The sequence below is a fragment of the Erpetoichthys calabaricus genome, chromosome 15, assembly GCF_900747795.2.
Source record: "Erpetoichthys calabaricus chromosome 15, fErpCal1.3, whole genome shotgun sequence".
NCBI lineage: Eukaryota > Metazoa > Chordata > Cladistia > Polypteriformes > Polypteridae > Erpetoichthys > Erpetoichthys calabaricus.
In genome coordinates, this window is record NC_041408.2 from 60166530 (window position 1) to 60181748 (window position 15219).

Below are 15219 nucleotides of genomic sequence, written 5' to 3' on the forward strand. Positions count from 1 at the left end.
TAACAAAAAGCTTTTCCTTTAGAATTCCCTTTACTTAAATGTAAACCACAAATATGAGTAAGACTGAGCAGTTTTCAAGTGATTTCTGTAAACATTAGAGTACTGTTTATGTGCCAGCTGTATATTTCAAAAATGAATTACACTTAATTTCCCAAAATAAAAACTATGTATTGAATATGGACAGATGGGCTGGCCATCTTCACTCTTGGAGTAGCATGGAGCCTTCTGCTTTTCATTAATTCTGAGATCTGCATTAGCCAGTTGTTTTGAATATTTTATTACTTGGAAATTGTTAACACTTATCAAGGTCCAAATTAAAGTATACAGTGAAGTTAAAATAATGATTTTTAAAATATTTTTTAAAATAATTAACTTTAAATGAGAGTGAGAAAATGTAATGTTTGCACCTGAATAAACAGGAAAACAAAAAAAGGCAATTACATTAAATTTGGAAAGAAGAATCCAATATATTTGTTCAGGTTTATACTGTCGATTCAGCTTTTAGAATTTAAGCATGAAGAAACAGAGCTTACTTTACATAAAAATGGAATAAAATCTTTGATTTACACAGTTTCACCATCAGATTCACCCAGGCAGCAGACTTTCTGTAACACTTCAGACTTTGTCTCTTTAGTTATGAGTGAACAATGATATATTATTCTATGCTGTATGTATTCTTGTGAGTGGCATTAAATATAGTATAGCCTGTATGTAAACAGTAAACCTAAAGACTAATGGGATAGACGTTTTGACTTGAAGACCCGCCTATCCTCATCATTCATAGGTCAGGAATCCTGTCCTTAATTCAAAAAGTCCCTCCCATTAGTCCTGAAGTTCGATATACAAGTTGATAATTCAGCAAGTAACTGTTTAACAGCATTTTATCAAAAATATGTTTGTGTTCGTCGTTTTGAGCTTACGATTGTATAAAAGGCATGGATTATTTGACAACAAGTAATGTGAGTTTTTTTTACTGTTTTTCATAGATGTTTTGTACATCCTTTGTCACTGTCTAATATCTATTGATTGTGTTTATGAGAATCTCTCTTGTGTACATTCTCCAAGAAAACATGAGATTAAAATTATTTCTCTGGCCACACAAACTATATGGGGTATTTATGATACATGTGTTTGGCATGTTGAGAGCATACAAATGGGTGAATGGACATGTGGATTATGCAACACGAGTAACGTTTGATCTGTTTATTGAGATTTAGATTTTGTTTTGCTGTTGTCCAGCATTGGTCACCATAGACACCTATTCTATCATAAATTCTGCATGAAAACATGAGATTTTAAAAATTTCTGGGCTATCACTAAAAACTACATGGAGTATATCAAATGTAAAAAATATTTTTTGGTGGGGTATTCCTTTAAAGGTAAGGCTTGTAAAAAACCTTGAAACACTGAAAAGAAAATAGAAAGAATAACTAACATACTGTAAAGTAAATCCAGTCTATTCAAGACAAAATGAGTAATTTCTGATTTCTGACTTTGAAGAGTGAATCTTGCTTAGTCTATTTTTTTAATTAATTTCCGAGATGATGGTAAGTACAGTATCTGTTCTCAGAATTAACAAATAAAGTGTTGAGCACCATAACCACAGAATAAATATCACCAGGCACATGAACATTGTACTCCATACAAAAATTTCAAAAAGTCATTATTTGAAAAAATTTGTTTCCAGCTCCTTCTGTTAAATAAAATACACAAGTTACCGTTCAGTCTTTGTTATACTGTAATTCTGTTTATCCATCTGACTACTCAGCGAGAACTGTGAGTTTTAAAACGTTTGTTGGATTTTTTTTATAGCAATGAAAAAACGTAATACGACTTAAGCTCAATTTAACTTTTTAATGGGTATAGTTATGCATTGTATGTAGCCTGTAATTTTGCGTCATTATTTGTGCAATTTTTTGTAAGATAAAACACATTTATTCAAAATTCCTCCCCTAAACATTACACAATTATACAATGTTATTGACTGTTATACCTGCCTCGCACTCTCCACCTTGCACTTTTTAACTTGCACTGTGTTTTTATCACTCTTTAATTAACATTGTTTTTATCAGTATGCTGCTGCTGGAGTATGTGAATTTCCCCTTGGGGATTAATAAAGTATCTATCTATCTATCTATCTATCTATCTATCTATCTATCTATCTATCTATCTATCTATCTATCTATCTATCTATCTATCTATCTATCTATCTATCTATCTATCTATCTATCTATTTAAATGACAAGATCTTAAAAAGATTGTTGCTTTTTTATATACAGAGCATTTTACCAGTTCAGAAAAAGATCATTCCTTCTGTATTTTTAATGTGCTGACTTGAACAAGATCAGTCATGTTATTTTGAAGTGAATTTTGCCAATAAATAGCCACGGGCTTTTACTTATTTTTTTCTTTTTCTTTTAATATATGTAACTTGATGGTCTAGTAAGCACATTTATGTACTTAAGTCTCAGTGAATTGCATCGGTATAATGCCACGCTTTCTCTGATGTTTGCTCAATAGCTGCAAAATAGTAAACTTAAGTGACAAACTAACCTTTCCCAAACAGATACCAATTTTAAAATGTTTCCTGTGTCTTTAATTAATTTTGCAAACTGTCAAAATAAAAGAAGGCTGCTAATAGCTTCTTTATGGCACACTTCATTCAATATCATTACATTTTCAGAACTTTGTTTTGCTGTCACATCTGCCTATTTCTTTATCATTCTTTACTTGTTTTAGGCACAGACAATCAAAAATGATTGAGGACATCATCAAACCTGTAAGAATGCCTCCCAGAGGAAACGGACACAGCCTGAGGTGCATGCTTTGCTCAATAACGACACAAGCATTGCTTCTTTGTAAGTGATATGCATTAGCAGACTGCTAGGCCCATAAGCATTTCCTGAGGGTTGAAAGGGGGCAATTGATAGAGTGGAAGGGGCTTTCCTCCAGGTGTAAGCCAGTAACAGACAGACAGACAACTCTTTTTATCCTTTTGTAGCGTCCTCAGTAATTAAAGTTGCAATACACAGCAGGCTTTGCCTTGAGTGCAGTAACATGCTTTGGGGCTTGGCACCATACTTAGTGACTGACATGATGATACATAGCATTCCCTCTAAATTTTTGCGTGACTAATCTCACCAAGCAGAGGAAATAAAAGTCAAGATTATGAATAAAATGCATTAAAATACTCTGATAAAACATTCATGTGACAAATGCAAAGGATTGAAGAAAAGAAAAGCAAATCTTGTTATGATTCAGTTTATTGTACTGTATATGAAACTGCGTTTTTGACAATTCACAAATTTCTGAATCTGAAGTAATTGTACAAAAAAGCTTAGTTGATTTTTTTTAACATAAGCACAATGCCTTTGTATTAAACTGTCTAAGGAATGGTTTTAGTAGTGTGCATGAGCATGACTTCTTTTTTCATTTGTTAGCAGTCTTACAAAAATTAAACAAAAATACAAAATAAAACAATACAATAAATGAAAACTTGTACAACTTAGAAAAGAATATTTTTAAGACAAAAAAGGACACATACATTGTATGTGATATGATAAAAAACACAAAACAAAACAAATGAACAGTCTACCTACAGGTCTTTCACAGATTCAAAAGTCTGTTTAAATATTTCTTTTCTACAAAGTGAATTTACATTTTAAAGTACAAAGTGCAAATACTATGGGTTTCATTTCCATTTGGTAAGGAAGTTTCCCAGAAGCAGATAATGGGCCGTAAGCAGATCATCCTTTTAACCTTGCTTCTTTGAGGCCTGCTGCAACAAAGGAAATGAAGGTAAATTCAGTATGCTGTGTATTTAGAGAAAGTCAAGTTATGACATAGAGTATTATCAAATTTAAGAGAGTATCACAAAACTTATCAATGCCATATATGCAAACTTAATATATTGTTAGTTAACTGCTTTAAGAGGTACCAATGAAGTGGAAAAGTATGGAATTGTTGTCTAATTTGATGAGAAGCTGTCAGTAAAGGAACATGTAATAGAGCTTTTCCAGTTTTCTGAGCATTTAATTCCTGTTATTGTGGAGGAAAACCTAACGATTCAGTGCTTGGGATGTAGAAGATACAGGAAAGTTCAAACGAGTCATGCTCCAATTACTAATTGATCGATAGTGTAAGGAAAAGTTTCATTGATCAAGCAGTGTTCTGCAAAAAAAGCCTTCCCATACCACATAAATGCAGAGTGTGTGAAGAATAAATCTATCCAGTAACCACAGCCAATGACATACTGTACGCCCAGACATATCTTTCTGATGTCCCTTCTTTCAAACATGTTACTAAAAGGCTCCTGTTTCATATTCCAGACATTAGAACCTTAAAAACTGTTGATAAGAACAGACCATTCAAAAACGCTCACCAATCCTCTCCACCTAATTTCTCCAAAACAACAATGAGTTGAGTTTTCAATGTCCCCAAAGTTCACACTGTCTACCACACTAATTGGTAGTTTTATTCCATGTGTCTATGGTTCTCTGTAATGAGAAAATCTTTCTAACGCCCATGTGAAATATACTTGTGAACAAGTTCTTGTTAAACTCATTTTAAAGTTAACAGCATGGATCCACTGTTCTAATTCCTTTCATAATTTTAAAAACTTCAGTTTTGCCACCTAATAATCGCCCTTTGTTTAAACTTATAATTTAATGTCTTTACCCTTTCCTCATAACTCCTAAAATCAGACTATTTGATCTTCTCTGGTCTTTTTCTTGTGTTGCTATGTCTTTTTGTTTATAAACGTTTTTGTTATAAAACTCCTTTCACTTGTACTTCACACACATGCTATATAACCTATCATTCTTAATGGCTTCTGTACACTGTCTGGATGCTGATAGTGATCAGCCCCCTATGACTCCTAGGTTCTCCTCATAAGGGATACTTTTCAAGTTTCAGTCCTTCCATTGTGTATTCCAATCTTGCATTCCTTACATTTATTTACATAAAACGTTATCAGCCACAAATCTGCCCAAGCATTTATGCTGTTCAAATCTCTCTGTAATCGTTCAATGGATTCTGTTTTATCTTCTGTCCCAACTAGCTCGCTATCATCTCCAAACTTAATTAACAGGTTATTTATATTCCTATCCAGATCATTTATGTATATTAAAAATTATAGTGGCCCCCATGCTGACCCACCCCAAGAGACACAACTTTTAATAACATCTAACTCTGATAAGGTTCCTCATACCATAGCTCTTTGTCTCCTGTGTTTCAGCCAATTTTGCACCCACACCAACACACCCTGTATTCCTACTTTTTTCAGTTTGCTGCCCAGCCGCTCATGTGGGACTTGTTTAAATGTTGTCTCCAATTGTATTCCTTTGTTGGTTGCTCAAAAATTACTGTATATTAGTAAAACAAGACCTCCCTTGTCTGAATCCATGCCGCCTATTCACTAAAACTCCTGTTCCTGCCATGTGGTGCTCAATTTTGTTCTTAATAATCCCTTCCATTGATTTACTTGTGGTGCACATTAAACTTACTGGCTTTTACTTACTTGGATCTGCCCAATTACCCTTTTTATATAATGGGATAATATTTGCTATTTTCCATTCCTTAGGAAGCTCCATAGTGCTCAGTGACTTTTGTAAAATGTGTGCCAAGGGTTTATATACACACTCACTAATGTTTGTAAGTACTCAAGAATGAAAGTTATCTGGTCTTTCATGCTCCAGCTCTTGCTAGATGTTTGCATCATTTCTGACCTACATTGCTAAATTTATAGATGAATTTAGCACTCATCTGATTTCATGCCCTACTTTTTAAATACTGGCTTACTCTTAGACATGGAGGTGTTGTACCAGAACAGCAAGATTTGGGATAAATAGAGTTATTTGTTTAAAAAGGATCTGACATTGTAAGACTCGATGCAAGTGAACATGGAAACGCAGTGAATATGTGTGGAAAGGTTCATATAGTTAGTTAATTTAAAGGAAAACAAAAAGGAACAGGAAAAAAAATATAAGCCAAGTAAAGTCATTGTCGCATATGAGGCGAGATTTTTTGAAAAACATTGGACCAAAGGCTAAATAATCAAATAAAATGATCCATAAAAAACAGTGTAAAGTTGCAGATAGGCTGCGATTTTAGAACATTAGAACAATCTCAACGAAAACAGGCCGTTCAGCCTAACAAAGCTCACCAGTCCTATCGACTTCATTTTTCTAAACTAACATCAAGTCAACTTTTGAAAGTCTCTAAAGTCCTATCGTCTACCCCACTACTTGGTACCTTATTCCAAGTGTCTATGGTTCACTGTGTTAAGAAAAACTTCCTAATGTTTGTGTAAAATTTACCCTTAACAAGTTTCCAACTGTGTCCCCGCGTTCTTGATGAACTCATTTTAAACCCACTGTCTTGATCCACTGCATTAATTCCCTTCATAATTTTAAACACATCAGTCGTATCTCCTCTTAATCTTCTTTTGCTTAAACTGAAAAGACTCAGCTCTTTTAATCTTTCTTCATAATTCATTCTCTGTAGCACTGTAATCAGCCTAGTCGCTGTTCTCTGGACTTTTTCTAGTGCTGCTATGTCCTTTTTGTAACCTGGAGATCAAAACTGCACACAGTACTCCAGATGAGGTCTAACCAATGTGTTATAAAGCTTCTGCATAATCTCCTTGGACCTCCTATCCAAATCATTTATATATTTTAAAAATAGCAACAGCCTTAGCACTGACCCCTATGGAACATCACTCATAACATCAGTCAATACACCCTCTGGTTCCTGTGTCTGAGGCAATTTTGCACCCATCTACAAACAACACCCTGAACTCCCGCTTCTTTTAATTTGATGCCCAACCTGTCATGTGGCACCTTATCAAATGGTTTCTGAAAGTCGAGATAAAAAATATCATATGCTCCACTTTGATCATATCCTTTTGTTGCTTTATCATAGAATTCCAGAATGTTATGTTGCTCTTCTGAACCCACTAAATGTTCAGTAAAACTCCTGCTCTTGCCAGGTTTGCTCAATCTTATCCTTCAAAATTCCTTCCAGTAATTTACCTGTGATGCATGCTAAATTTACCGGCCTATAGTTGTTGGATCTGTTGGATTACCCTTTTTAAATAAAGGGATGATATTTGCCATTTTCATTAACCCTAGCCCTTTGGAATTTCCCCAATGTGCAGTGATTTCCTAAAAATATGAATCAAGGGTTTATATATGTACTTGCTAGCCTCCTTAACAACTCAAGGGTAAATATTATCTGGTCCTGGTGATTTGCTTGATCCTGGTGATTTGATATTATATATTAATGTGGATAAGCTCCAACGGTTCAGGTGATATCAAGAATCAGGCAACAAGAGGGTAAATAAGAGTCAAGTAGGAGTCTTTTATTTGAAGGTGAGTCGTGACATAAACCTCTTCTTTAATATGCGACTTCCAAGCACGCATAAATACTCCATTAAACAAAAGCCGAAGGATACAGTTTTAAAAAGACAAAGGCTATGATATAGATACAAATGAACTGCTCTCACTCTTGTGGCTCAACAAGACCGTGTCTAAATCTTATCTTCGACTAATAGCTGTCGGTTTGAAGATTGCATGATTTCCCTATGTCTTTGTGGCCTATTCTATTTTCTCCCACATTCCAAGCAAATGCAGCTTGCCAGCTTTTTACTCGTCTGTCGATTTGTCTATTGTGATGTGCTCTTTAGAGCTTCATCCTCCACAACACTGACATGGACTAGGAGGATTTGAAAATGGAGGGATGAATGAACTCAGATATTGAGGGGATGAATGTAGTTTTATTAATAATAAATTATGCCACCAGTTTTTCAATATGTGCTAAATGACCAGTTAACCTCACTTGCCAAGACTGATCATTTGAAGACAAGAGTTTCTGGCAACATCTGACAATCCACTCCACTTTTATCTATCGTTATGTTAAATAAGCTTCTAACATTTTCCTTCAATAAAATTAATTATACTGTCTTATCCAATATCAAATCAGCTTCATTTTATTTCTAAAAATTAACAAGAAATTCCTTTTCATTATAAATCCTTCATGATTTAAGACTATACAATTTCAGGTGGGTTTAATTCATAAACTGATTGCATCTAAGTGATATGCAATCAAAAGTATAACTGTAGAGATACTTGCCTGTTTATTTGAAGTACTTTCTCCAGGATTTTTAGGTCCTAAATAAAATAATAAAAAGAAAATCAAAGTTAAATATAGCATTATGCAACAGTAAGATGTTTATTGTAAAATAATTCCTAAATTAAGAAAGCACCCTAAATTAAATATCAGCTTATCATATTATAACAAGTGTTGAACTTAATGGTAGTTTTCAGTGTTTAATTTATATGTAAAAGTTTATGTTTAACATTTTTCACTCCTACATCCTCAAAAACGTGTGTTAGTTGAAGTGGTGATTCCAAATGTATTGCTGGTGACTCACACCATGATCTGTCGCAGTTCAGAGATTTGCACTGTGGTAATCGCTGGCGGTAATTTGCAAACCTTTGAAGCCTGGATTACGATGGCCCACAGAAGCAGCCTCTTAGTAGTATTAGCTAAAGGAGACTCCTTGGCCTTGGCCGAGGAGATACTGCTTCTGAATAGTGCAAGTGGAATGCTTCCGGGAGAAGTCAGTTGAGTAGTCTACTCAGCTCCCCCCTTCTTGCATGGCTTTGCCACCACACTCCACCCATCCACAGTGCAAACGTGTATTACGTGGACTTGCACCACGAGCAAACTCAGTTCACAAGTTTGCACTGTGATAACCTCCGGTAGTCAGCTGCCAACCTGTGACGTCTGGATTACAACAGCTCTCAGAAGCAGCCTCTTTGCAGCATTAACCAAAGAAGAATTCTTGGCCTTGGCCAAGAACATTTGAAAGTATTGCCTACTCAATGTCATCATAAACCTCCCTCTTTTGGTTCTTATTCTGATAAATACATCCTTTGATATATTGATATACTGTATATACTGCAAGTGGAACACTTCCTGGTGATGTCAGCTGAGCTGTCTACTCAGCTCCCACTTTGCTGCATGGTTCAGCCACCACACCAAGCCTACTCTGCAGGAGTATGGATATGCCCATGAGTGTGTCCTGCAATGGAATGCTCCCCTCTCCAGAAGTAGTTCCGGCATTTTGTCCAGTGGTTCCTGGATAAGCTTTAGTCATCTGTGATCCTGAATCAGATTCTTGCAAAAATCATGTGATTGTTACCATTGATCATAAACTTTTCTTATCCTGTGTACATTCTGCAGTTATTCCATAATTTAGATTGACAGAAGGAGTGGTTCTCTTGCATTATGCCTTATGTTATATCACATTCCTGCACTGATGAAGTATCGTTACAGCTTCATTAAGTCAAATCACTTGATTTACACTCTGCAACTGGAGTAATTAGTGCAGAGTTATAGGTTCAGTTTCATAGATGAAATATTTTATAATAAGTAAAACTTTTAAGACATTTTACTCATTTCTTCTAACATTTTACTGAACATCTGGAAATAAGTTTTGTTGGTTAAAGTCAACTGAGAGGAGTTCTCAAGCAAAAGCGTAAATTATAAAATATACAGCAACTGAATGACGGTTTGCATTCAGTGGATCCTCCACCTGTATGTTGCACTCTTACAATACTAGATTTTGGGGTTTGATTGTTGATCATATATAGCACTACTATTCATTTTTTCCCAGCCCTATACAGTGGAACCTCGGTTCACGACCATAATTCGTTCCAAACCTCTGATCGTAAACCGAATTGGTCGTGAACCAAAGCAATTTCCCCCATAGGATTGTATGTAAATACAATTAATCCGTTCCAGACCGTACGAACTGTATGTAAATATATTTTTTAAAATATTTTTAAGCACAAATATAGTTAATTACACCATAGAATGCACAGTGTAATAGTAAACTAATGTAAAAACATTGAATAACATTGACAAACACCCAGGCTCCCTGTTCAGCAGCACGTACAGGCTCGCTCTCAGCTGCACGCTCTCTCTCTCTCTAGCACGCGAGCCTGCCTGCTCTCTCTCTCTCTCTCTCTCTCTCTCTCTCTCTCTCTCTCATCAGCACATGAGCCTGCCTGCTCTCTCTCTCTCTCTCTCATCAGCACACGAGTCTGCCTGCTCTCTCTTTCTCTCTCTCTCATCAGCACACAAGCCTGCCTGCTCTCTCTCTCTCTCTCTCATCAGCACACAAGCCTGCCTGCTCTCTCTCTCTCTCTCTCATCAGCACACGAGCCTGCCTGCTCTCTCTCTCTCTCTCTCTCATCAGCACACGAGTCTGCCTGCTCTCTCTCTCTCTCTCTCATCAGCACACAAGCCTGCCTGCTCTCTCTCTCTCTCTCTCATCAGCACACAAGCCTGCCTGCTCTCTCTCTCTCTCTCATCAGCACACGAGTCTGCCTGCTCTCTCTCTCTCTCTCTCATCAGCACACGAGTCTGCCTGCTCTCTCTCTCTCTCTCTCATCAGCACACAAGCCTGCCTGCTCTCTCTCTCTCTCTCTCATCAGCACACAAGCCTGCCTGCTCTCTCTCTCTCTCTCATCAGCACACGAGCCTGCCTGCTCTCTCTCTCTCATCAGCACACGAGCCTGCCTGCTCTCTATCTCTTTCTCTCTCTCTCTCTCATCAGCACACGAGCCTGCCTGCTCTCTCTCTCTCACATTGCAGCAATTCAGCAGTTCTCGTCTGACCGAGAACAATGCAACACGAGCAGAAATCATCAGCGCGCACAAACCGAAAGAGAAACTGGCTTGTTCGTATACCGAGTGTGTGGTCGTGAACCGAGGCAAAAGTTTGGCGAACTTTTTGGTCGTAAACCGAGTTGTACGTGTACCGAGGAGTTTGTGAACCAAGGTTCCACTGTATATGGCAATGAATGACCCAATCACAAGTAAATATACACTTCTTCTGCTGTCCAATCAAGAGATAGATAGAGTGTCTGAGACTGAATCATGGGCTAGTATTGATCTGATTGGCTGGTACTTGTACAAGCTTTTTTTCCCAGCTGTGTATGTATATGAATATTTTTTTTGCTGAGATTGCCTGACTGCTGGCAGATATGGTGTAGTGTGACTACCACAGCTCTCAGAAGTGTTTTCCATAATGCACAGTATTTTCTGGAATTAGGTTAGTTGCCATGTCGGATAACATTTATACCCCACATGAAACATTCCAAGATTTGCTCGGAACTGTACCAAGACCACCGTTTGTAAAGGGTCTCAGTTCACACCAGAGAGCGCTTGGCAAGTAACATCGACATAAATGAACTGGACTACAGTTGAAATTGCTCCAGATTTTAAAAATAAATGCTCCAATCGAACTACATAAGAAAACACCTTTAATACAGAAGAAAAAAAGAGAGTAAGAAAGAAAGACCAACAAAAAAAAAATGAAAGACATATATCCAGATTGTCTTACCATCATCCTTGGTCACTCCAAGGCATCCCATTAGCTCTTGCTCGGTTAAAGCTTTGTCATTATTCATATCACAATATTCCACAAATTTCTTCACACATTTTTTAGGCTTTGACTTTTTGCGCAAAAATCTTTTGAAAGGCTTAATCTCCTTCTTGCCAATGTTTCCACTTGCATTCTTGTCCAGTTGGTTGAAATACCAATGAACCACTCTCTCCTCCAGAGTATGGCTGGGATCTGGCTCAGAAATTCTGAAATTGGAAGAAGCAGTTCTAATTTAGAATAGAGTTTCATAATATTTGAAAAGTATTACCTATTCAATGTCATCACAAACCTCCCTCTTTAGGTTCTTATTCTGATAAATATATCCTTTGATATATTAAATATTAGTGACACCATTATACTTGAGGTGTATACCGAACCCTTTTAAATTAAATCACATAGCACACACAGTAGAAGACTCAAGGTTAGACTACATACAGTGTAGTGTCTGAGTTTTTATTTTTTTACAAGTAGTTTCAACAGGTCACAGGATTGTGGCTATCAGACTCTTGACCTGGACAAAAAGCTGTGACGATGTTACCCTTCAGCTAAATCGCCTATACTGACTTAATGTTGAATGTCAAATTATCTTCAATACATAGTTTCTAACTTACAAATCTATTTGCTTCAACACACTAAATTATTTGCCTGTGATACTTGGACCATGTAAACTACTCCAATATTGAGATCTCCTGATGTTAGCCTCCCTTTCACAGAGGATTCATTTTGTTTTGTGGCTCAACACTCAGCAACTCTTGTTGTAGATCTATTCATGTAGTTACGCCTGTCTTAATATTTTTGATATCTCAAAATCTGTAATTGCTTTTCCATCAACTACAAGTTCCACGCACTCTGCTGTTCAACATGCTTATGCTCTATGATTGTATGCCTAGTTCTGTAGCTTTGTTCCTTACCGGACATTATCTAAGTACTATCTCAAAAGGAAGAGAGAGATTTTTGTGAGATGAACTAGGAAGCAAGACCTAAACTAAAATGCAGAAATATCGAACCAGGAGGTCAAACCGCTCTATCGTCATACCCAAAAATAAAACACAAAAATCAAAGACAAAAAATCCTAAGGCATTAAAGCTGGGTAGAGGAACATGTAAATTATGAAGAATTTAGCATGCTACTTTAATTACAGTGGAGTTTGAGAAACACTTTTAAATAAACAATCTTAAGATGGATTTTATGATGTTCTTAATTTTATGATGCTTTCAGGAAACACAGCCCTGTGTTGAAATAGCCTACTTTCAAATAGATCTGTATCAAACTCAGAACCTGTGGAACAATCTGAATATACTATATGTTATGCAACAAAATATGGCAAGGCATAGTCTGAACAAAGGCCAAGTGGAAAAATGGTGCGCAAGCAAGAAAGGAGTCAAACACTAAAAAAGAAGCACCACTTGTGAAAATGCAATTGATACTATCAAGATGAATATCCTTCCTAAGTTTCTGTTTCAAAACATCCCCATATACATTAACAAATCATTTTTTTAAGAAATTAGATTCAATCATAACTTCATTTATTTGGAATTCGAACTATCCACGTGTCCAAAGGGCAACCCTACAACAACCTAAATCAGAAGCCGGCATGGCTCTACCTAATTTTCAGTTTCATTACTGGGTGGCAATTATACAAGCTATAAAAACTTGGACATTAACACAAATAGATGAACACACACTAGCTTAGTCCACAATATAAATGAAATCAGTGCAGTACTTCTTTATATTCCTTGCTTTGCACACCAGTAAATACAAGGTATCCTCAATATACGAACAACCCAATTGTCCTCCATTCACTCAGAATATGGAACCAATGTAGGAAGCACTTCAAGTTAGAGAATATTTTATCTGTGGCACCTCTACATGATAACCACCTTTTCCACCCTCTCAAACTTACACAGTTTTTTTTAATGTTTGAAAAATGTATGGGGTTAAATCATTTGGAAATTTGTATATAAATAATGTCTTTGCATCTTACAAACAATTACACTTTAAATTTAGTCTTCCCATCAACACAATTTTTCCACTATCTCCAAATTAGAAACTTTGCTAAAACAAAGCTGCCCAATTTTCCTCACCTCCCACCTGCGAACGTTGCAATCAAGTTCCAGCCTCACTAGGCCACATGTTCTGGACCTGCACCAAATTAAAATCATTCTGGACAAAAATGTTTAAATGTCTATCAGATAGCCTTGGTGTCACAAACACTACTAATCCATTAACAGCTGTAATTACCTTTACTTCATGATTAGCATGTAGACTTATCTTGCTCAACTGGAAGAATCCTAGCCAACCCCTTTTAAATCAGTGGGTAACTGATGTTATATGCTATTTGAAACTGGAAAAAATCTAATTCTCATATAGAGGATCTGTACAAAACGTTTTAAAAACCTGGCAGAATTTAATTAATACTATTTTAGAATAAGCATTTATATTGGGGAGAAAGACCTCTTTCCCTCTTTAGTATTCTCATGGTCTTACTGTGGCTCTTGGCCTTCCTCTGTTTCTCATGGGTGGGGGTTGAATTTAATTTAGTTTTGTTAAGTTTGACTTGATTGTATGGAACGTTACATGCTTTTAATAAATTCAGTAAAGATAAAGAAAATGCAAGGGAACATACTAGTGAAAGTACAAGAAGATAAAGAACTGAAAGAAATTTAATAAGAATTTCAAAAGTTCATTAACAAATTAGCAGTTGGGAGCAATGAGAAACCAGAACACACTGACATCTTTGTTAGGTGCAAAGGAAAGCTGTTTTGTATTCAGCAGCCTCTATGTTGGCCCCTTCACCTTCACTGCTGTGACCTGTACTGGAGTCTCTGTTCCAGCATGTTATATAATGGGATTGAAACAAAATAAGCAGCAAATAATACATTTCTAAAATTTGTACCATGTCATAAAACAGCACTTAAGGACATAGGCAATTTCCTGAGTCGTCCATCTTGTTTTAATTTTTTTTTACTAATACTCCACTTTATGATGATTTAGTTGACTTGTCAGTGTTATTGAGTTTAGATAATTTATTGCATAAAGTATTTCAGCTTTATAACCATTGTGCACTGTTATGAAACTTTATCTAATAAAAAACTAATGTGTCTGTGCTTTTGATTAATGAAATGTACTTAAATTCTACCATGGATTGCAATCTCATATGATTTTGTTCCTAAATGTAATGCATCTGTTAGTGATCTGTTCCCAGTATATTATAAAAGTAAAAATAACAGGAAAAATAAATGTACAGTATTGATATATTTATTTTAGATGATAGAAATTAGCTTAAGTCATTTTTTTTTTATTTAACATATATTTATTGCTGGCAAAAGCTAATTTTGGGATGACACAGTGATTAGCACTGGTACCTCAGATATATGCTGGTTAGGTTGATTGTCAACTGCAAAATGACCCTGTGTGGATATGTGCATGAGTGTGTCCAGTGCCAGACCCTGCCCGTGGCTATTTCCTGCTTTGTATTCAGTGCCGCCAACATTGGCCCTAGTCCTCTCCGACCCTGACTTGGGTTAAGGAGGTTTGAAAATATTATGTTACCACAATAGTTTGTGCATGATGTACTGTTATGAAAAAATCGAAACCATTTAAGTAGGTGTAAGAGCAATAAATGTTCAAATAAAAGTAAAATCCATTTTTCATCAGTTCAAGGATTTTAGACTAATAGTAGCAATCCTTAAACTTATACCTTCTTCCATGATACAGCATCTATGTTACAGATCACATCAATTTTTTCAGTGTTCAAGGCATTTC

At 36.1% G+C, this 15219-nt stretch overlaps 1 protein-coding gene across 4 annotated transcripts in view; it reads right to left on the minus strand.

The window, feature by feature from the left end:
* Positions 1–3245: 3245 nt before the first annotated feature.
* The window catches only part of smoc2 (SPARC related modular calcium binding 2), a 243248-nt gene continuing 231274 nt past the window's right edge, over positions 3246–15219 (minus strand). For 3 of the 4 annotated variants that reach the window (XM_028820457.2, XM_028820456.2, XM_028820454.2), the window contains 3 exons: positions 11413–11660; positions 8131–8168; positions 3246–3778 (listed from right to left, as the gene is read on the minus strand). In XM_028820457.2, the coding sequence (XP_028676290.1) occupies positions 3755–3778; positions 8131–8168; positions 11413–11660 (310 nt within the window). In that variant the 3' untranslated portion in view covers positions 3246–3754. The remainder of the gene's footprint in view (positions 3779–8130; positions 8169–11412; positions 11661–15219) is intronic. The other variant, XM_028820455.2, reaches the window with a different exon arrangement.